This window comes from Lagopus leucura, unplaced genomic scaffold (assembly GCF_019238085.1).
Source record: "Lagopus leucura isolate 7727_CA_CO unplaced genomic scaffold, USGS_WTPT01 Super-Scaffold_100024, whole genome shotgun sequence".
Lineage (NCBI taxonomy): Eukaryota > Metazoa > Chordata > Aves > Galliformes > Phasianidae > Lagopus > Lagopus leucura.
In genome coordinates, this window is record NW_024962276.1 from 7,059,440 (window position 1) to 7,077,782 (window position 18,343).

An 18,343-nucleotide genomic window follows, 5' to 3' on the forward strand; every position below is an offset into this window, starting at 1 on the left:
GAGTGTGTGGACGTGCTTTGCTTCCATCATTTATTTATTCAGGAATGTGAGTACAACGAAGTGGCCCAGGTTATTTGTATCAAAAACCCGGCTCAGGAATGCAAGCAATCACATGGAAATGACACCTGGTTAACAGTGCTGTTCAAAAACTGCACGGGCTGCAGTCGTGTAAACATCCACGGGGAAATGCCAACCTCAACGGGTTTCATTCTGCAGCTCTTCAAGTACCAGAAATAGCATTTGTGTACAGAAATATTAACAGCCTTCAGCAGCGCTCTGCAACTCCCAGCCACCAAACAGCCATCAGTGACACAGCCAAGGTGCTGTGTGCCCAGTGAGGGCGGACCAGGCCTTCATTTACACGACTAACTTAACATTGCCTTGTTTGTCAAGTTCCACAATAGCAAGCTCTTTCAAGATCCGTATCCTTGTGTCAGTGGCTCTCATGTTCATTTTGTTCATCTGTGAAATGCTCAGTGCCGCTCTGTAAGGCAAGAAAAGTGCTGAGCACAACAGGGCATGGAGCAGCAGGTCTGACAGAAAATGGCAAAAAAGCACTTCTTGTTTAAGGAAATATTTGTGCACGTGCTCTGCCATTCTCAACATTTATTCAAACTGTCATCAGCTTTACCAGGCTGCATTAAACTGGAACAGTCACTTCCTGGCACAACTTCATGATACAGAATTCCTGCATCTAAAACTTCCTGACTGTTATCTCCTCACCCGAAAGAACACATCCAGTGAAAATGAGCATAAAAGTCATTTGTATGCAAATGAACTCAGGGTTTTGTCTGACACTCTGTGCTGCACACCCACCCAGAAGGGTGCAGAGGAGCACGATGAAATGCCAGTCACTATAGAGCAGCAGGTGGTAAATGAGCTGTTTCTGTTTCATTTGAAAATGCTGAATTTCTACGCAGCATATACAATTCTTATTAATGAGTAGCTTTAAATCTTACCTGTTCTTATTTACAACAAAGTGGTTAAATAAATCCCTGTACAAATTGTTCAGGTCTGCTAATTTAACGGTGCTTCTGATACTCCTTGGCACAGTCAGAAGTGTTTCTTCAGTCAGTGGTTTGAACTGTGACTCTAAAAAATTGCAAATAGAAGACAGCTGGTGCTTCAGAAATCAGGGCAAAGAAGAAGGATACCTGCACTACTTATTAACAAAGCTCCCAAATGAGTCTAAAGGAGGAAGGAGAGGAGGAAGATACTCCCCCCAGACTGTCGTTATTGCTACAGACACTGTGAAATATAATGGATTTAAGATCTGATGTGGATTTGAGATCTGATGTGCATTAATAGACGTGGTCTGTCAGACACCATTTGGAAAACAACAACAACAAAAATTCCTTTCTGTAAAGGATAAATGGATTAAACAAGGGTTATATCTGTGGTAAATAGTACACCATCTGCTTCCAGACCACAAACATAAGACAAAAACCCAACAAATCACAGACGCGCACACACACACACACAAAAACCAGCAGGAAGAATCTTCCACCACTCACCTTCAGCTGAGTCAGGGTCTACAGATTCTGAACAGAATGGCTAAAAATGAACAAAAAAATGTCAGGATTTATTGTGAGTTTGGCTGAGAAATTAGTTTTTTTTACAATTTCATTTCTGTGTGAGCTATTACGTCTTATTTGGATAACTGAGGATCTTGCAGCCACTGAAGCCAACAGCAGAACCTTAGGCATTGAACAAATCCTGGTTTCGAATAAAACGTGCTTAAAATGGAAACAGAAGGACTCAAATGCAAGTCAGACAGAGCTCTACAGCTTTCTCCTTTGCATTCCAGTGCAGATCTTGCAAAAATCACTGCACGTGCAGAAAAGGAAAACAATGGCTTTCCTAATCCCAAACAACCTGCAGAGGCCGACAGTTCCAACAAGCAAAGGGAGCTGCATCAAACCTCAGCTAGAAATGCAGCCAAAAAAATCCCCCCCAAATCTTCACTATTTTGCTGTTATTATGAGACCAAGACCAAATATTTGCAGATAATTATATTAAAATGTTGTGCTATAAATAGATATGGGAGAATATCCAACTTTTTAACAAGTGTTAGTTTAGATCTGTGTTCTACTGCAGTTAAAATACACTTAAATTATTGCTAGTCCCAAACTGCACTGAACTGAATCCATCACATTCTTCGCTGCCATCCAAAGTCTTCTTAAATAATGTATTAAAAGAACATTTCCCAGTGGAAAATAAATAAATAAATAAATAAATAAATTAATTAAAAAAGAGAGAAACCAAGCAAACAAACAAGGAGAAAAATCTTCTATCTTAACAGTTTTTCCTCTCTAGGCAACTTAATGGGGAGAAATAACCAACTTAACCAGTCAACAACAGAAGAGAAAAAGTTTGTTAGGAACTTCAGCACCATTTCTGAAAAACTCTACTCAAGGTGTGAAGGTGCCAAAGCAGCCCTTCTGATGTCAGCTGCTCGGGACTCAGCTTCTGCAGTACCAGTGCTCTGTGCCTAATTACCTTTTCAACCAGTGATTCCATTTCTTTAGCAGTTTGGCAGCCTAACTGCTGTGCTGCAGCCTGTTCTTCTTCTGACAGAGGCAAGCGCTAGAAAAAAAAGACATTTGTCATCTGAGCCACTGACAGGACAACTTTAACTCCAAAAGTAAATACTACTGGCTTAACCACTGAGCAATGAATCAGGCTGGCTTCAATCTTATCTACATTTCTACTGCTACACTGTCTTATCTCCAAAGCATCCATGCATGCAATAGTTTCCAATTAAACTACCCATGTTACACAGAGGTTACACAAATGCCTGGTCATGTAGAGCACTGAGACCCAAGTTAGTGACATGGAAGCACTACCTGGAGATCAGTGCGTTGCTGCAGAGCCTGAACGATCCTCATGGTGTTCTCTAGAGCAGCACGGATGCCATTCATGGATTCTCTCTGCTCTAAGGAAACTTTTTCCAGCTGCACACATAACGTTTTGTAACGAGATTTCACCACAGAGAGTTCTTCCAAGAGAGCAACTGGGTTTTCCTATGTAGAAAGGAAAGGTCCATTTAAACTGTCCAATAAGAGAAAATACCTGGGCACGTGAGAATTAAAAGCATGAGATTAAGACCAACTCTTTACAATAAAAGGTGCAGCTGAGAGTATCTCTTTTTTTCACAGGCACAAATGGCAGATGCTGTCAATAAACCTGTACAGCTCCATGGTTCCATAATGAATACAAGAGGAGGCCTTTATTGCGACGACAAATATGATATGGCTTTTCTGATTTGGAAGAAGGTAGAGATTTTGGAATAGAAGGGTTGTATACCCAAGACTACATGTCACAATGCACATGGCGACAAGGGCTTTCTATGAGATTTTCACATGCTGCCATTTGCTGTTTCCCTCCCCAGCACTGTACTCGGCACTGCTGACCAGCAGGCTCCTCTCTGCTCTCACAAAGAGGCTGCACTTCAGGAACCATCTCTAACATCAGGTGCTACCATTACTGCTAACCTTACTGCTCTCCTCTCAACATAAAACCCAGGGGAATTTCACTGTATCAGAGATGCACACTTTCTGCTCATTGCTGCAGCTCATATACCTTGGTGTACATGCAATAAACATCTTACAACTAGATGAAACATTCACATAATTTCAGCTTAAGGAAAAATAACTATTTATTACCAATTTCACGTACAACGCCATAAAATCTATTCATTTAATTTGAAAACACTACCTCTGCTGCTGGATTATCAGGAAGACTTTTCATTATCTCAAATTCCAGTCTGTGTTGAATATAATCCAGATCAGATTCTGCCTTCTGGAACTGAAACATTCAGGGTTAGCCACAATGTATTACAACCAAAACCCAAAGACCAACCTCAGCCACTTGCATACACTGTATTTCAGGAAGGCAGAAGACAACTGCCTGCATTGTAAAGGCTGATGTCTTTCCAGCCCCCCCTGCCCCTCCATGCAAACCTCTCAGGACAAAGCTGAGTCCCGCTGCAGGGGGAGCTCTCTCAGGGCACCACAACCATGCAGCTTTTTGAAACTGGTCTTCACAGCTTGCAGATGTTCCATTTGTTCTCCCCAGACACAAACATATTTCCCAGCAGTTTGTAAAGCTTTTTCTCAGTCAGCTGCTTTGCTTTTCAAACATTAAGAACTCTGCTAGCAAAACTGTAACACTCCATTATTTACACAGCAGAAAGTAGGAAAAAAATCGGAGGAGTCGAGTGTAACAGATTTGGCTGTTAATTACATGAGGAGTTAATTCTCTCAGATGATTGTAGTGACTGTCACACATTCCATTATCCCCCACTAAAACAGACTGACAAACAGATAATACAGCTGATGACAACACATTGCTTTCCTTGGGATAAATAAGCCACCAGAGAATGCTGCCACTGCCTGCATGCAGCCTGCTGACAGCATCAGTACTGCAACTGTAATCAGCACCTGTAACACCTCTGGAGACTTCAGGGGAAGGCATTCAGTGAAATCATTGGGGGGTTTTACAGTGACAGAACAGACTGTGATAAAAGTAAGTCAAAACTCTTGTAATTTACTTAGCTCAGTGTTGTTGTCACTAATTGCATCGAGCTTAACTCTGAAGTAATCAATACAACTTTTGTAAGGATCAAAATAAGGCTGTATTTGTGAAAGCTCCTTATTAACTACTGGGAATGCAGACAGTGAATATGGGTGGATTTCAACATTGTCCATGAAGATCTGTTCTTGAAATATTTCAGTATCGATCACGTGGGAACGCCAAGTGAATGATAAGCCATGAATGCTGTGCTGCTGCTGTCCCTCAGGACAGAAATGGGGACAGGAATGTGCTGTGTATCCATCCTGCAGCCCTGGCTTCACCCTTTGTGCTCAATGAAAACATGAGCGCAGGATCAGCATTCCTGCTTTCTCCTGAAACTGTGCTAACTACAGAAGAGACAAAGGTTGCTATCAGCAATTTCAGAACATTTTTATAGGCCCAAGGATGTATTATCATCCACCTGCCTTTAGTTTATAACCGTTTATTTCTTGTAGTATTTATGTGACCATACACCTCCAAACCCCCAAGTGAAGGTTATGGGCTGTGCCCACCTGTATGACGAGTTCTGCACAGCAGTCATGTGGGAAATGCAGTTTCTGAGACATAAATGTGTAACTTACTCACAGGCTGAGAGGAAAGCAATACAAGTGGAGGCACACGCACGCCATCGCTGCACGCTCTGCTTTCAGATGCTTTGACAATACTATTGCACTGCTAGCTGTGAAGTACAGTAGTGCAATAAAGTCAGAGCATTCGTTAGCAGCAACAATTCTCAACAAGCCAATACACCCAAAATATGTGTTGGAAAGAAGAGAGTTGAACCAGGTGGTGCTTGCTGTGGGTCGTGGACATTGGGTAAGGGAATTCACCAAATCCAATTTGAGAGTTGTTTTTCCAATCACCTCCAGTCTCAGACACAACAGCACTTATGGATGCAGCTCCACAGCAGGGAGCACTGCAGACAGCACTGCTGGCCAATGCCCTTTTAACATTGCACTGCTTTGTGTATGATCACTAGTAGTACAACATAAAAAGGGCGCTGGACAGACACCGCTCAGAGGAACAGGCAGGCTCACCCCTCTACCAATGGTAGCAGAAACCAACTGAAAGGCTCTGAGTGCAGCACCTGCCCGCTTCTCTACTTCTGCTAATTGTGCTAAATGGACGCGTGCAGAATTTAAGTTCCTTTCAGTGCAGACTGCTGAAGTACACACTGAAAAGCACTGCGAGTGAGTCAGCTTTACAGTTTCTTGCATAATAAATCTCACACTGTAGATGTTGTGGTTCATTCAACTCTTCGTGTTACTGTGCTTGAGTGCTGGGCTCCATTAACTGGAGGTGACCATTCACACTGCTTTGTAAGCTCCTACAAGTTAGTTCATCCCTGGTTCCAAGAGGCTGAGGCGAAGCTCTGCACAAAATGCGTGTCAGAACCCCTGGGGAAATAAGAAGTGTTATTTCACCACACTTCTGTGGGGAGAGCCAACCTCATGGGAGGAAGAAGCAACAAGCGGAAGGGAAAGTAAGAGGCATCAGTGAACACAGATGCCACTGTATATATATAAACTTATTGACAAAGAGTTGTTACGTTTCTATAAGAAGTTTACATACAGGAAATCAGTTTCCAAATGGATTCCCCAAATGATTTTGGATAAAGACCCGGCTATAATCTCAAAACCCCTATCATCCACTCTGTGTCCCTTCAGCGATGTTACTGCGTTCTGATAAGAATTAAGAGACTATTATACTCGTTTTTCCTTTTCTTTAATTAGGAATTGAAACCAGTGCTATTAGAATGGGGGAACAGCAGGCAGGAATCGGCTGGGCTGCTTCTCTGTGTTTGTCTCTGCACTGAGATGTTCTTCTGCCATTCATGTGGAGCCCCTTTCTGCTTTGTAGGTACCTAATGCGCAATTTCGTAATAATTTTATGATAACTTTAAATGTTTGGGATTCCAAGAATTCCTGGAAGTTTCCACACAGAGAAAAGACACAAAGGAGTGCCGTGCTTGACAAGCAATTCCAGTGAGAGCACTTAACTCGTGTAAGGAATGAAATGATCTCATTAAGCATCTACACGCATAAAATATTCCCAAAGGGCTTCAGATAGAGGAGGAAAAAAAAAAAAAAAAACAACCAAACGAGCTATGCATGTCACAAAACGACATGAAAGTGCCAAAAAAAAAAAAAAAAAAAAAAGGTTGGGACGCGAAAGGCGCCACAGAGAACTGCGGCTGAAAGGCTCGGCAGCCCTGAGGGTGTGAGAGGACACAGCACCGCCTTCCTTCGCTCTTTAACTTTCTTCCCGCTGCCGGAGGACGGGCAGCGTTACATAACGGCGCTGCGCCGCCGGGCCGCCTGAGAGCAGCGGAGCGCGGTGAGGGCCGGGACCGCGAGGCCGGGCGAGAAGCGGAGCCGAGGGGAGGCCGGGGCGCGGCGGCGGCTCAGCGCTAGGCGGGAAACCGCCGCCCCGCTCCCCCCTACGGCTGTGCGCGCCGATGGGAGCGGCCGTCCGGCCTCCACCCGCCGGCCCAGGTGTGAGCTGCGCCCCCCCCACCGCTGACTGAAAATGGATTCGTCCGAGCGCGCCGCGCTCCACGCCCCCCCAACCCCTCCTCACGGGGCGGCGGGGAAATGGAGCGGCGCGGCCCAATCCCTCCGCGGGGCCTCCAACGGGCGGTGGTGCGGAGCGGATCGGAGCGGAGCGCGGCTCCCCCCAGGTAGAGGGGAGTGGCGAGGCCCGGCCGCCGCGCTCAGGGCGGAACGGAGCGGCGCGGGGAACCCCGCCCCCCCGGGGTGTGGGGGGGCGGCGAACAGAACGGACCGGCCGAACCCGCCCGAGCCGGCGGCGGGCGGCGGCCGCCCCCTGAGGGCCGCGCCCCCGGCCTGCCCCTCCCGCGGGCTCCGCTCGGGGCCCGGCTCCGCTTGGCGGACGGCCGCTCTCCACCCTCGCGCCCCCGGCCGCGCCCGCGGCCCCTTCGCTCCCCTGGGCCGCGGCCCCGGAACTCTCCGAGCCGCGGCCGCCGCCCCCCGGCCCCGGCCCCGGCGCCTCCCGCGCTCACCATGGTCTCGAGCCTGGTAACCGCCGTCTCCATGTTGAATAGTTGACATTCCTCAGGCGGCGGCGGGGAGATGCCCACCCCCCGCCCCGCGGGGTGGGAGAGCCGGAGGCTCCGATTGGGCAGCTGTCACTCGGAGTTCCCTTCCCATTGGCTCGCGGCTGACAGAGGGCGCTAGCTATTGGGCGGGAAGGAATGTAAACCCTCTCTGAGGTAGAGGAGAGGCTATTGGTTGGTGGAAAGGCTGCGGGCGGTGAGTGGTTGGGGGAGGGAAGTCCGCGAGCCGCCATTGGGACAGAGTGGAATCCAGCTGCGATTGGATGGAGAAGAGAGTACTGGGCTGCTATTGGCGAGAAAGTGGAGCTCCGTGAGCTGCAGCCTATCGCAGCGCGGCGAGGGCGCGCCTTGATCCAATGGCGGAACGGAGCAGCTCCCGGCCCACGATTGGCCCTTTCTCTTCTCCCGTCGAGCTCAGGCCCGGCGGCCAATCAACGCGCGGCTGGCGGGGGCCGCGGGTGGAGGCGGCGGAGAACGGCGCTGCCATTGGCTGCGCACGGCGCGAGGAGCGGTTTGAATCGGCGGCGCCGGGGAGGAGGTGAGCGGACTGACGGGGGGTGGGGGGTTGTGCTGACAGACCCCGCGGTAACGGACCGCCGGGCCTGGGGCCGCACCCGGCGGTCTGCAGGAGCGGGATGTCCCGCTGTGTGCCGTCACGGCGCCGTGAGAGGCGGCTGCGCCGTGTGCCCGCTGGGAGCGGCTCCGCCTGGGGCCGCGTTAACGGCTACCCCCTCCTTTACAGCAGCGATGGTGAAGCACAGACGGCGTCGCCGACGGCCGAGAGGCAAAACCAAAGCCGCCCCGCGGTCACAGCGCCCGGCGCCTCCTTGCGATCGCGGCGCTGCCGTCCGCCCCGCCTCGGCTCACCTTCCTCCGGTCGCAGCTGCAGCCCGGCCCTCGCTCTGCCCGCTGCCTTTGCCCGCTGTGACACACGTGGTTCAGCCTTTGGCTGCGGTTGCGTCGCTGCTGTTGTGCTGGTGCCGCAGCGCCGTCGCGCAGGTACGTTGTCTGCTTCGTTGTGCTGCCCGCCCGGCTGCGGGGCTGAGCCGTAAGTGCAGCCGTGTCCATTGCGGCACCTGAAGTACGGCTGTGTTGGATACTGAAGGAAGGGAGCCTTAAACAGGAGGGGAGTCGACTCTTGGAAAGGGCGAATAACAGCAGGACAAGGGGAAATGGTTTGAAGTTGAGGGAGGGAAGATTTAGGTTGGATGTCAGGGGGAAGTTCTTCACGGAGAGAGTGGTGAGGTGCTGGAACAGCTGCCCAGAGAGGCTGCGGATGCCCCGTCCATCCCTGGAGGTGTTCAGGGCCAGGTTGGATGGGGCCCTGGGCAGCCTGGGCTGGTATGAAATGGGGAGGCTGGTGGTCCTGCCCTGCAGCAGGGGTTTGGAGCTTAGTGATCCTTGAGGTCCCTTCAACCCGGACCATTCTGTGATTCTGTAACATCTTCAAATACCTGAAAGATACACATTAAATGTGTGAAATGGAGCTTTTGTATTGCAGTATCAAGAGGATTTGCAATGTCTGAAGGCACAGCCTTTAGTAATAGAGATGACTGCTCACGTTTGATGTGAATCAAGCCTTAGAATTCATAAACAGAGAAGGTCTGTTTGAGAAAATCACTTCTTGGGTTCCTGCTGTTTGGTGAAACTGTGTATCTTAATGCTGTGTGTTCTGCTGGCCTCGGTGAGAACTTTGAGCTGGAACTGCCGACAGTGATCAGAGCTCTCTGGAAATGCAACTTAGTGAAAATATTCATGCGGTTTCTCTTTATTTCTAGAGTTTCACAGTGGTTAAAGAGGTGATATTTCCATCACAAGTCTACTTAAGGGAGCTAAATGCATTCAAAGAGCAGCTGGAGAAGCTGGAAACTGAATTTTCTAGACTACAAGGAATACTGCAGGTCAGTCTCAATCCCAGTGGGGCAGGGTGGTGGTTTTGTGTGTCAGTGAGGAGGAAATCAAGATTTCACTGCAGAGTGTTTCATCTCTCCACATACAGCATTGCTAAGCTGCAGTTACTTAATGTCAAAATGGAGCTGGTTGTCCAGTGAGACCTTCTACCTCTTTCTGGATCAGCTGAAGCCAGAATCTCCTTTCTCAAAAAATTGCATATGCTTTTAGCAGTGGATTTAATATTCTTTTATTTCTGTTGTTTTCAGAAGAGTGGAATTACAACTTTGCCTGCAGAAAGCTCTCACTGTCAGAGGTGCAGTAAAACAGTTCTGGGTGCTCCTGTAGAAGTGCAGCCAAACCCTCCATCATCAGTTCCTGGGCCTCCTGCAGTGCAGCTGCAGCCTACAGCTGTGCCGCCTCCTCCTCCTCCTCCTCCTCCTCCTCCTCTTCCTCCTCCTCCACCACTGCCACCACCAAAACTGCCTGCAGCACCTCTCCTCCTCAAACGTGGCAACGGCTCTAAAGCACTGCTGGTAAGGATTGAGGTGATTCTTCTACTCATGGCTGAGTTCTTTTGTGGGTTCATTGGGAGCAAATCTTTGTGAATGAGCAGCTCCTTGCTGATCCTCATCTCCCTTCCAACCATGTTTTGTTCTTAGGAGCCATCGGTAAAAAAAGATGCACCGATGCACATCACTCTCAAAGATCTCCTGAATGTAAAGCTAAGGAAGACAGACAGCAGCCTGAAAACAAACAAGGTGAACCAGAGGACGTGTGGATAATGGTGCACTGGGGCCAACTGTGCTTGTTTTGCAGTTTTTTTGCAGTGCTTGTTTTGGCCCCTCAGAGAATTCTTCAAGAAATTAACTATTTCAAAATCTCAGTGATCAGCTCTAAGGAATCCTAACTCTGTGTGTTGGCACTGGAAATGAACAAATTAAATGACTAATGCCAATGTCAGCTCACGTGCAGCACAGCTCTTCTGATTTTAGATGAAGGGCTTTACAGTATCAATATATTTTGCAGTTTCTTTTGCCTAATTGAGGTCTTGTTTGCACTTGTTTGTTTTTAAACAAATAGAAGTTTATCCAAGACATATTAAAATCATCATTCAAAAATGCATGAAAGCCATAAGTCACTGAAATCTTTCAGGATGTGAATCTGAAATGGATCTGTGATCAGTGAGGCCTTCTAAAGTTTATCTGTGGTAACATTATTTTCTGTCTTCAGGCAGGATCCCCAGAGAGGACACGCAGGGCATTAATTACAGTCTCTGATTTACAGAGTGTTAATCTGAGATCCAAATCCAAGCCATCAGCTCACATTACAAGCTCCTTAATGTAAGATGCTTTCATTCTTTCTTCAATATTACATTCTGCCCTTCAAAATACATCTTTCTGTTCAGAACAATGATGAACACTTCACACAGTGGAAGCAGTTTCATTTAAACCTGTTTTGTTTTCTTACAATAGAACCCCACCTAAAAACCAGTTAGATCTTCGGAAACATCTTAAGAAAGTCAATATACAAAGGTAAGCTGCACTCTGTTCTCTTGCTTTGTTATTCTAAATAAAATCAGAGAACTAATCCCAATTGCCCTCATTTCCAACCTTTTCAGAAGTCCTGGTGGCACTCCACTAAATAAAGAAAACACTGAATGTGGGACTGGGCTGACACCCATTATGACACAGGCACTGCGGCGCAAATTCCAGGCAAGTCACGATGTCTGTCTTTTTGGAACGAGGCTTTAAAATCCATGCAGTTTCATATGGATTTTTTTCCTGCAGTGCAGTGGTATCAGTGCCCAGTCCATAAGTATCACTCCAGCGTGCTCATTACCCACAGATAAAGGTGTTTGTTCTATCACTCCCATTTTATTGGTGAGGAAACTGCAGAAGACAAGTGGTGTTGCCCCTCTTCCAGCAGGCGATCTGACCTGGCTAAGGACAAAAATGGCTTTCTTTATCACCATTCCAGTATTGTCAGCACTATCTCTAAGATCAGAGATCTATCTGGGTACCAGGAGAACAGAACCTGAGGATTCATCATAACTTCTACCTTAAGGATTGGCCGCATCTGTTCTCTTTTATGAAACATCAGTTAAGAATTACATTTTGTCTCAGTAGCAATTAGTACCAAGCTCACATCCCAAGGTCTGACCCAGCTCTTGTGTTAACAGATGGCACATCCGAAGAGCCCCTCACCGGCCCGGCTGAGCACTGCCAGCAGCTTTGATGAGCACAAGTAAGGTTTACACAGCAATGTGTTTTCATTAATGGTCAGGGAGCTCCTTGGATCACGTTGTCACTGAGGCACAATGAATGTGTGTGAGTGCATTTAGGAAGGGGGCATTCTGAAAACACTATATCCAAAGTCTGCCCTTTTTAAAGGCAATGTCTTTCCACTTCGTCTCAATCTGGTTTTGTATTTTGTAAGACAAAATGAGGTTTTCTCAGTATTTTAATACCTGGCTGCTGCTGAAACAGGGACTGTTGTTCCTGGTGCTGATTCTGCTTGTAATATACGTGTGTTTGTTTATGGAAATTCAGTATTTTTTATAACAAGACTGATCTTGACAGCAATTGCACAAATTCCAAGCAAAGCAGCAGTTATGCCCTCTGGTGCTCCTGAAGTGAACGTTTACAGTCTTCCACAAACAATTACATGGTTAAAAGCACATGAGACAACTGCAATATGTATCGCTTTGGGGCCAGATGAGGTCACCTCTGCTATTAAAGGCCGCACTGCTTGGAGGCGGGCAGCTGAACGCTCCCAGGGCACAGCAATGGAGCTCACTGCCCAGCGTGGACATGGCGTGGCCTTGGGACAGAGCCCTGCTTTACAAGGGCTGGGTTTCAGCCGCACTCGGGCCGCTTTCCCAGAGCTTGGCCATGCATCCTGCATGGCTTCTGCCACTGGAGCATCACCCCAGAGCTTCGTGGGAGGAGGAAGAGCAGCGGGGCCGTCCTGGGACTGGTGATGCTCTGCAGGCAGTTCTGGGACCACCCTGTGATGAAGCGCTGCCTGACACTCCGCTCCTGCACTGCTTGTCGTGGAATAAACTCAGCTCGTTTCAAACCGACTGACCGCGCGTTAAGCTGAGCTCAATGCCCCCGCCGTCACCGCGGCTCGTTCCTCAATACGCGCGCTTCAATCGCCGCGCGTTCAATGCTCGCAGTGCGCGGGGCGGCGCAGGCGCGGCGTTGGCGCAGGCGCGGGGCCGGGCGGAGCGATGGCGGGGCAAATCGCGGGGCCGATGGCGGGGCCGAGAGGAGCGATGGCGGGGCCGGTGAGCCTGCGGGAGCTGCTGCTGGCCGGCAGCGAGGCGAGCGGAGCGGCGGCGGGGCCGGGAGCGGCGGCGGCTCCAGGAGAGGAGGAGGTGTGCGTGGTGGGCATCTTCGGCAAGACCGCGCTGCAGCTGTGCTCGGAGAAAGCGGCCCTGGTGAGCACCGTGTGCGACCGGCAGGTGTTTCCCCTCTTCGAGAGGGAGGAGGCCGAAGAGGCGGGAGGCGGCGCGGGGAGGGAGGGCGAGGCGGCCGGCAGGGACTACAACCATCTGCAGGCGTACTACAGCCAGGAGAGCCGCGTGCTGTACCTGGTGCTCACCTCCATCTGCGATACGCCGCAGCTGCTGCGGGCGTGCGGGGACCTGGCGGCGGCCGAGAGCCGGGAGAACGGCCCCGGGGTGCCGCTGCCCCACGCCGAAGCGCACGAGTTCTGGAAGCACCAGGAGAAACTGCACTGCCTCAGCCTCCTCTACCTCTTCTCCGTGTGCCACATCCTGCTGTTGGTGCACCCCACCTGCTCCTTCGACATCACCTACGACCGCGTCTTCAGGGCGCTGGATGGGCTGCGGCAGAAGGTGCTGCCCTCCCTGAAGGCTGCCATCAAGGACTGCCCCGTGGGCAAGGAGTGGAAGCTGAACTGCAGGCCCTGCCCGCCGCGCCTGCTTTTCCTCTTCCAGCTCAACGGGGCCCTGAAGGTGGATCCCCCCCCGGGCAGGGGCCAGGACCCCTGTGGCCACCTGGAAAAGCCCCCCCCCCAAGAAGCACTCCCCCAAGAGGAGGCTGCAGCACGCCCTGGAGGACCAGATCTACCGTATCTTCCGCAAGAGCAGGGTGCTGACCAACCAAAGCATCAACTGCCTATTCACTGTGCCTGCTAACCAGGCCTTCGTGTACATCGTGGCTGGAGGGGCGCAGGACGGCGAGGATCCCGTGGCCATGCTTCTCGATCAGCTCAGGAGCAACTGCACCATGAGGGAGACGGATTCCCTGCTGGCTCCCACCCTGTCGGGACCCCGGAGGTACCAGATGATGCGTCATGGCAGGCAGCAGCTCTCCTTCTATGCAGAAAGCAGCAGCAGCAGCTCCAGTTCCTCAGGGCAGCTGGTGGACTGTACCCTGAAGGAGTTCTTGTGGCAGCACGTGGAGCTGGTGCTCAGCAAGAAGGGCTTCGATGACAGCGTGGGGAGGAACCCACAGCCCTCTCACTTTGAGCTCCCGACCTACCAGAAGTGGGTTGCTGCAGCTCTAAAGCTGTACGAAGTGACCATTGAAGGCAAAGATGACGACCCGACTTCACTCACTGGTGAACTGAGCTCAAAAATCATGGGCAGCATCAAAGTTCTGGAAGGCTATTTAGATATAGACACCAAGTTCTCCGAAAACCGTTGCCAGAAAGCCCTTCCCATGGCCCACAGTGCCTATCAGTCCAACCTGCCCCACAATTACACCATGACAGTCCATAAGAACCAGCTGGCCCAGGCCTTGCGAGTGTACAGCCAGCACGCCCGCGGCCCGGCCTTCCATAAGTATGCCATGCAGCTGAATGAGGACTGCTACAAGTTCTGGAGCAACGGGCACCAGCTTTGTGAGGAACGAAGTTTAACTGACCAGCACTGCGTGCACAAGTTTCATTTGCTCCCCAAAGCAGGTAAAGAAACTCATTTGTGATTGGTTCTCTCTGCTTAATTTTGTACCTCCTTTAAAACGCCTTCAGCTTCAGTGACCAGTTTGGGCCCTGTGTTCTGAGCACTGTGTTGCAGATAGTGGGAGCACGTACAGTGCGATTGCAATGCACAGGACCAGGGTATAGAAGGAACTATAGGTGGTAAGGCCTTGTTTCATGTTGTCAGTGTCACAGAGGCATAATGTCCAGTAACTGTTCTCACGTCCTTATGCCTTTGCATCCTCTGAATTCTATGTAAAACAGACACCATGGCTCCACTCACATGAAGTAAAGTTTAGGAGCAAGCCTGCTCAGTGATAACTTTGATTGTGCGTTGCTAATTGGAGGTGTTACACTGGAGCTCTTCTAACAAGAGATACAGGGGATAGAAAAGTTCTTTGGGAAAAGTTCTTTGCCCTCTGACTCCTTTTACCCAGCTTGATTGAGTGCAATCAAGGGATGGAAACTGAGATATAAGTGTTGCAGGCAGAAGAACTACTTATGTCTTGTAAGAAGCTTCTAAAAGCAAAGACAATACAGTTTAGAGGTGTAATCCACACTGGAACTTTGTATACAAGAGGGGAAAGAGAAAAGGAGTTACTGGTTTTGTTAGGTAAATAGCAAGGAAGAGAATCAAAGAGCCTCTAGAAATAGGGAGCATTTTATCTGATTGGTTTTGCTTCTAGGGGAAAAGCCAGAAGCAGACAGAAATCCCCCAATCCTGTACCACAACAGCCGGGCTCGTTCCACTGGTGCCTGTAACTGTGGAAGAAAACAAGCTCCTCGTGATGACCCCTTTGACATCAAAGCAGCTAATTACGACTTCTACCAGGTAATTATTGAGTCTCTATTTTTGCTTCACGCGGTGTTTTTGCATCATCAACACAGTCTGTTTTCGGAAAGGACCACAAATCAATGTCCTCTTAACCTTATCAACATGTAAATGTTGCTTAGGGAAAACGTGCCTGGAAGCACGATGGGCTGAGGGGGCAATTAAAGTCTTCTCCACTGCATGCTAATTGCTAAATCCATCCTGCTCAGACTGTCCTCCATTTGCTGTTTTGATTCTCATATAGCACAGATCTCTTGAGCCTGAATTGTACCTTCTGAGCGGTCTGACTGAACTCTCCCGTGCCAGTGACAAGTTGGAAAGTTAACCACGTTTTGTTTTTTGTAGCTGCTGGAAGAAAAATGCTGCGGGAAACTGGAGCACATCAATTTTCCCATATTTCAGCCAAGCACACCTGATCCAGCACCTGCGAGGGATGAGGCATCGCCTGCCCCTCCAGAGGGCGAAATTGAGAAACTTAAAGAGAAAGAACCTCAGACTCAGGGCGAAAGCACAGGTCTGAGCTTAGCCCTCAGCCTGGGTCAGTCAACGGGCAGCTTGGGCACTTACCCACCAGATGCCCAGGGAGGAGGGGACAATGCAGAAGGTCAGGGACAGAGTGGGGAGTCCAAAAGCGAGAAAAGGCCGAGCCTGGTGGATCGCCAGGCATCCACTGTCGAGTACCTCCCCGGGATGCTCCATTCGAATTGCCCCAAAGGCCTTCTGCCAAAGTTCTCCAGTTGGTCACTGGTTAAGCTGGGGCCTGCTAAGGCTTATAACTTCCACACAGGCCTGGACCAGCAAGGCTTCATCCCAGGAACAAACTACTTAATGCCTTGGGATATTGTCATCAGGACAAGAGCTGAGGACGAAGGAGACTTAGATACCAATTCCTGGCCCGCTCCTAACAAGGCTATTCCTGCCAAAAGAAGTGCAGTGGTGATGGGAAGAGGAAGACGGAGAGATGACATAGCTCGAGCTTTTGTAGGGTTTGAATATGAAGATGCACGTGGAAGGAGGTTCATGTGTTCAGGGCCTGATAAGGTCATGAAAGTGATGGGAGGGGGGCCGAAGGAGTCCGCCATCAAAGCCCTCAATTCTGACATGCCACTCTACATCCTGTCCTCGACTCAGGGACGGGGACTCAAGCCCCATTATGCTCAGTTCATGAGACTTTTTGTGGTGGTTCCCGACGCTCCACTGCAAATAACACTGACACCTCAGGTAAGAAATGGAATCTGTTACCTGCAGAGCAAAGGTTGAGTGCTGAAGCATTAACTGCAGGGTCAGAGGGCACAAAGTGGGAGCCAGAGGGTGCTGGGGATTTTTCCCTGAGTTGGAAAAGTTCCTTAATGCTGACAATGGAACTCGCTTCTATGATGGGATACATTTAACTACTCACATAGGAACCTGTTTCTGTTAGAAGTTAAGGAAGGGTGCTAATTGAGACTTGACTCAACACCAGAATTCCAGCAGTAATATAAAAGCCTGCAGTTTAGCTCAACGGATACTTAATTATGTTCTTGTCCTCCTGTCTCACTCATTTCTGATGTTTTTGTGAAAGCCACCAGACTCCACAGGAAGCATTTCAAGTTTATCCTTTTAGAGGAAGGTGGAATGAAGTGGAAGCAAGGAGATGCAGTAAGCAATCTGTCAGCTTTGAAACTGAGGCAAGAACTGAAGGCTCTGTTTCTGCTGGCACCATTTTGTTGCTTATTCCCAGCTTGCATCCATATGATACCTTATAACTCCTAAAAGTGTAAAAATATTTGGAAAATTTGCTATGCTATGCATTGTAAGTTCCATGCATCAGTTCCTCGTGTGAATAAGGCTTTCTCAGTTTTCTAATACAGCTTATAGATGACCTAGAGTAAGTGCTGCTGACATCCTTCACTTGGCTTTCAGTAACAGCTCAGGTGTCTCTGTGCCACAGCATTGAAGTCCCATTGATGTGGTGATTAGTGCTGCCTGGAGGGAGGTGGGCTTGTGGTTTATTGAGAGCTGCAGCCTTAAATCCAGCATCTTGCCTATGGTGGAAGCCTATGGATGGCTCACAGAAGTGAGGCACAGTGGTTTCCTGCAGCCTGCTGAAGTGGATGAGATCCTGACTGTAGGCAAGATCAGTAGACTTCCTTGGATTCATTTGACTCTTAAGTCTTCATTTTTCACGCAGAGGAACAGGTTGCCCAAGGAAGCTGTGGATGCCCCATCCCTGGAGGCATTCAAGGCCAGGCTGGATGTGGCTGTGGACAGCCTGGGCTGCTGGTTGGTGACCTGCACACAGCAGGAGGTTGGAACTGGATGATCGTTGGGGTCCTTTTCAACCCGGGCCATTCTATGATTCTGATGGTGATTGACGATCTACTCATTTGCTTCTTCTTCTCAGGTTCAACCCGGGCCACCACCTTGCCCTGTGTTCTACCCTGAGAAGCAGGAAATCACGCTTCCATCGGACGGGCTGTGGGTGCTCAGGTTTCCCTATGCATACGTGACAGAGCGTGGGCCGTGCTTTCCTCCAAAGGAAAGCCAACAACTGATGAGTTACAAAGTTCTCCGAGGAATACTGAAAGCGATGACTCAGTAAGGAGTGCTCTGGGAAATGGGTTTGAGTTTAAAAAGATGGTCCCGATCCAAATTATGGATTAAGATTCGTGGGTATCGCTGATTTTGTGACTCCCGCTGCGTTTCCCAATAACACAGAACTGGAAGTAAAGGCAAAGTGAAGAAGGCAGTCCAAGAAAAAAGCGATTTTTCTTCTGTTTATTCAGGTTTTGTATGTAAAAAATAAAAGCTGGTTATCACAATACACTGAGCCTGTACTACTGTTTGGGTGATATTGCTTCTCCTTCTTTCTAATACTTATTAGGGGGTGATGAAGCATGGAACAGGTTGCCCAAGGAGGCTGTGGATGCCCCATCCCTGGAGGTGTTCAAGGCCAGGCTGGATGTGGCTGTGGGCAGCCTGGTCTGCTGGTTGGTGACCTGCACACGGCAGGGGATTGGAACTGGATGAGCGCTGTG

At 49.4% G+C, this 18,343-nt stretch overlaps 3 protein-coding genes across 3 annotated transcripts; 2 read left to right on the forward strand and 1 right to left on the reverse strand.

The window, feature by feature from the left end:
- Nucleotides 1–7,704, reverse strand: SKA2 (spindle and kinetochore associated complex subunit 2). Its single transcript, XM_042879935.1, has 7 exons — nucleotides 7,598–7,704; nucleotides 3,718–3,807; nucleotides 2,847–3,023; nucleotides 2,500–2,586; nucleotides 1,515–1,554; nucleotides 960–1,092; nucleotides 1–484 (listed from the first exon to the last, which is right to left on the reverse strand). Exons 1-7 carry the CDS (start codon nucleotides 7,628–7,630, stop codon nucleotides 358–360), a joined length of 687 nt encoding a protein of 228 aa, XP_042735869.1. The 5' UTR covers nucleotides 7,631–7,704; the 3' UTR covers nucleotides 1–357.
- On the forward strand, nucleotides 7,034–12,626 carry PRR11 (proline rich 11). The gene is given in 10 exon segments (XM_042879934.1): nucleotides 7,034–7,133; nucleotides 7,136–7,255; nucleotides 8,394–8,650; nucleotides 9,430–9,552; nucleotides 9,811–10,077; nucleotides 10,204–10,302; nucleotides 10,775–10,884; nucleotides 11,017–11,076; nucleotides 11,163–11,256; nucleotides 11,724–12,626. Coding segments are annotated over 10 exon segments (1,299 nt in total). The 3' UTR covers nucleotides 11,793–12,626.
- Nucleotides 12,627–12,821: 195 nt separating this feature from the next.
- On the forward strand, nucleotides 12,822–18,127 carry SMG8 (SMG8 nonsense mediated mRNA decay factor). Its single transcript, XM_042879633.1, is given in 5 exon segments — nucleotides 12,822–13,577; nucleotides 13,579–14,479; nucleotides 15,181–15,326; nucleotides 15,672–16,547; nucleotides 17,710–18,127. Coding segments are annotated over 5 exon segments (2,877 nt in total). The 3' UTR covers nucleotides 17,908–18,127.
- Nucleotides 18,128–18,343: the final 216 nt, after the last annotated feature.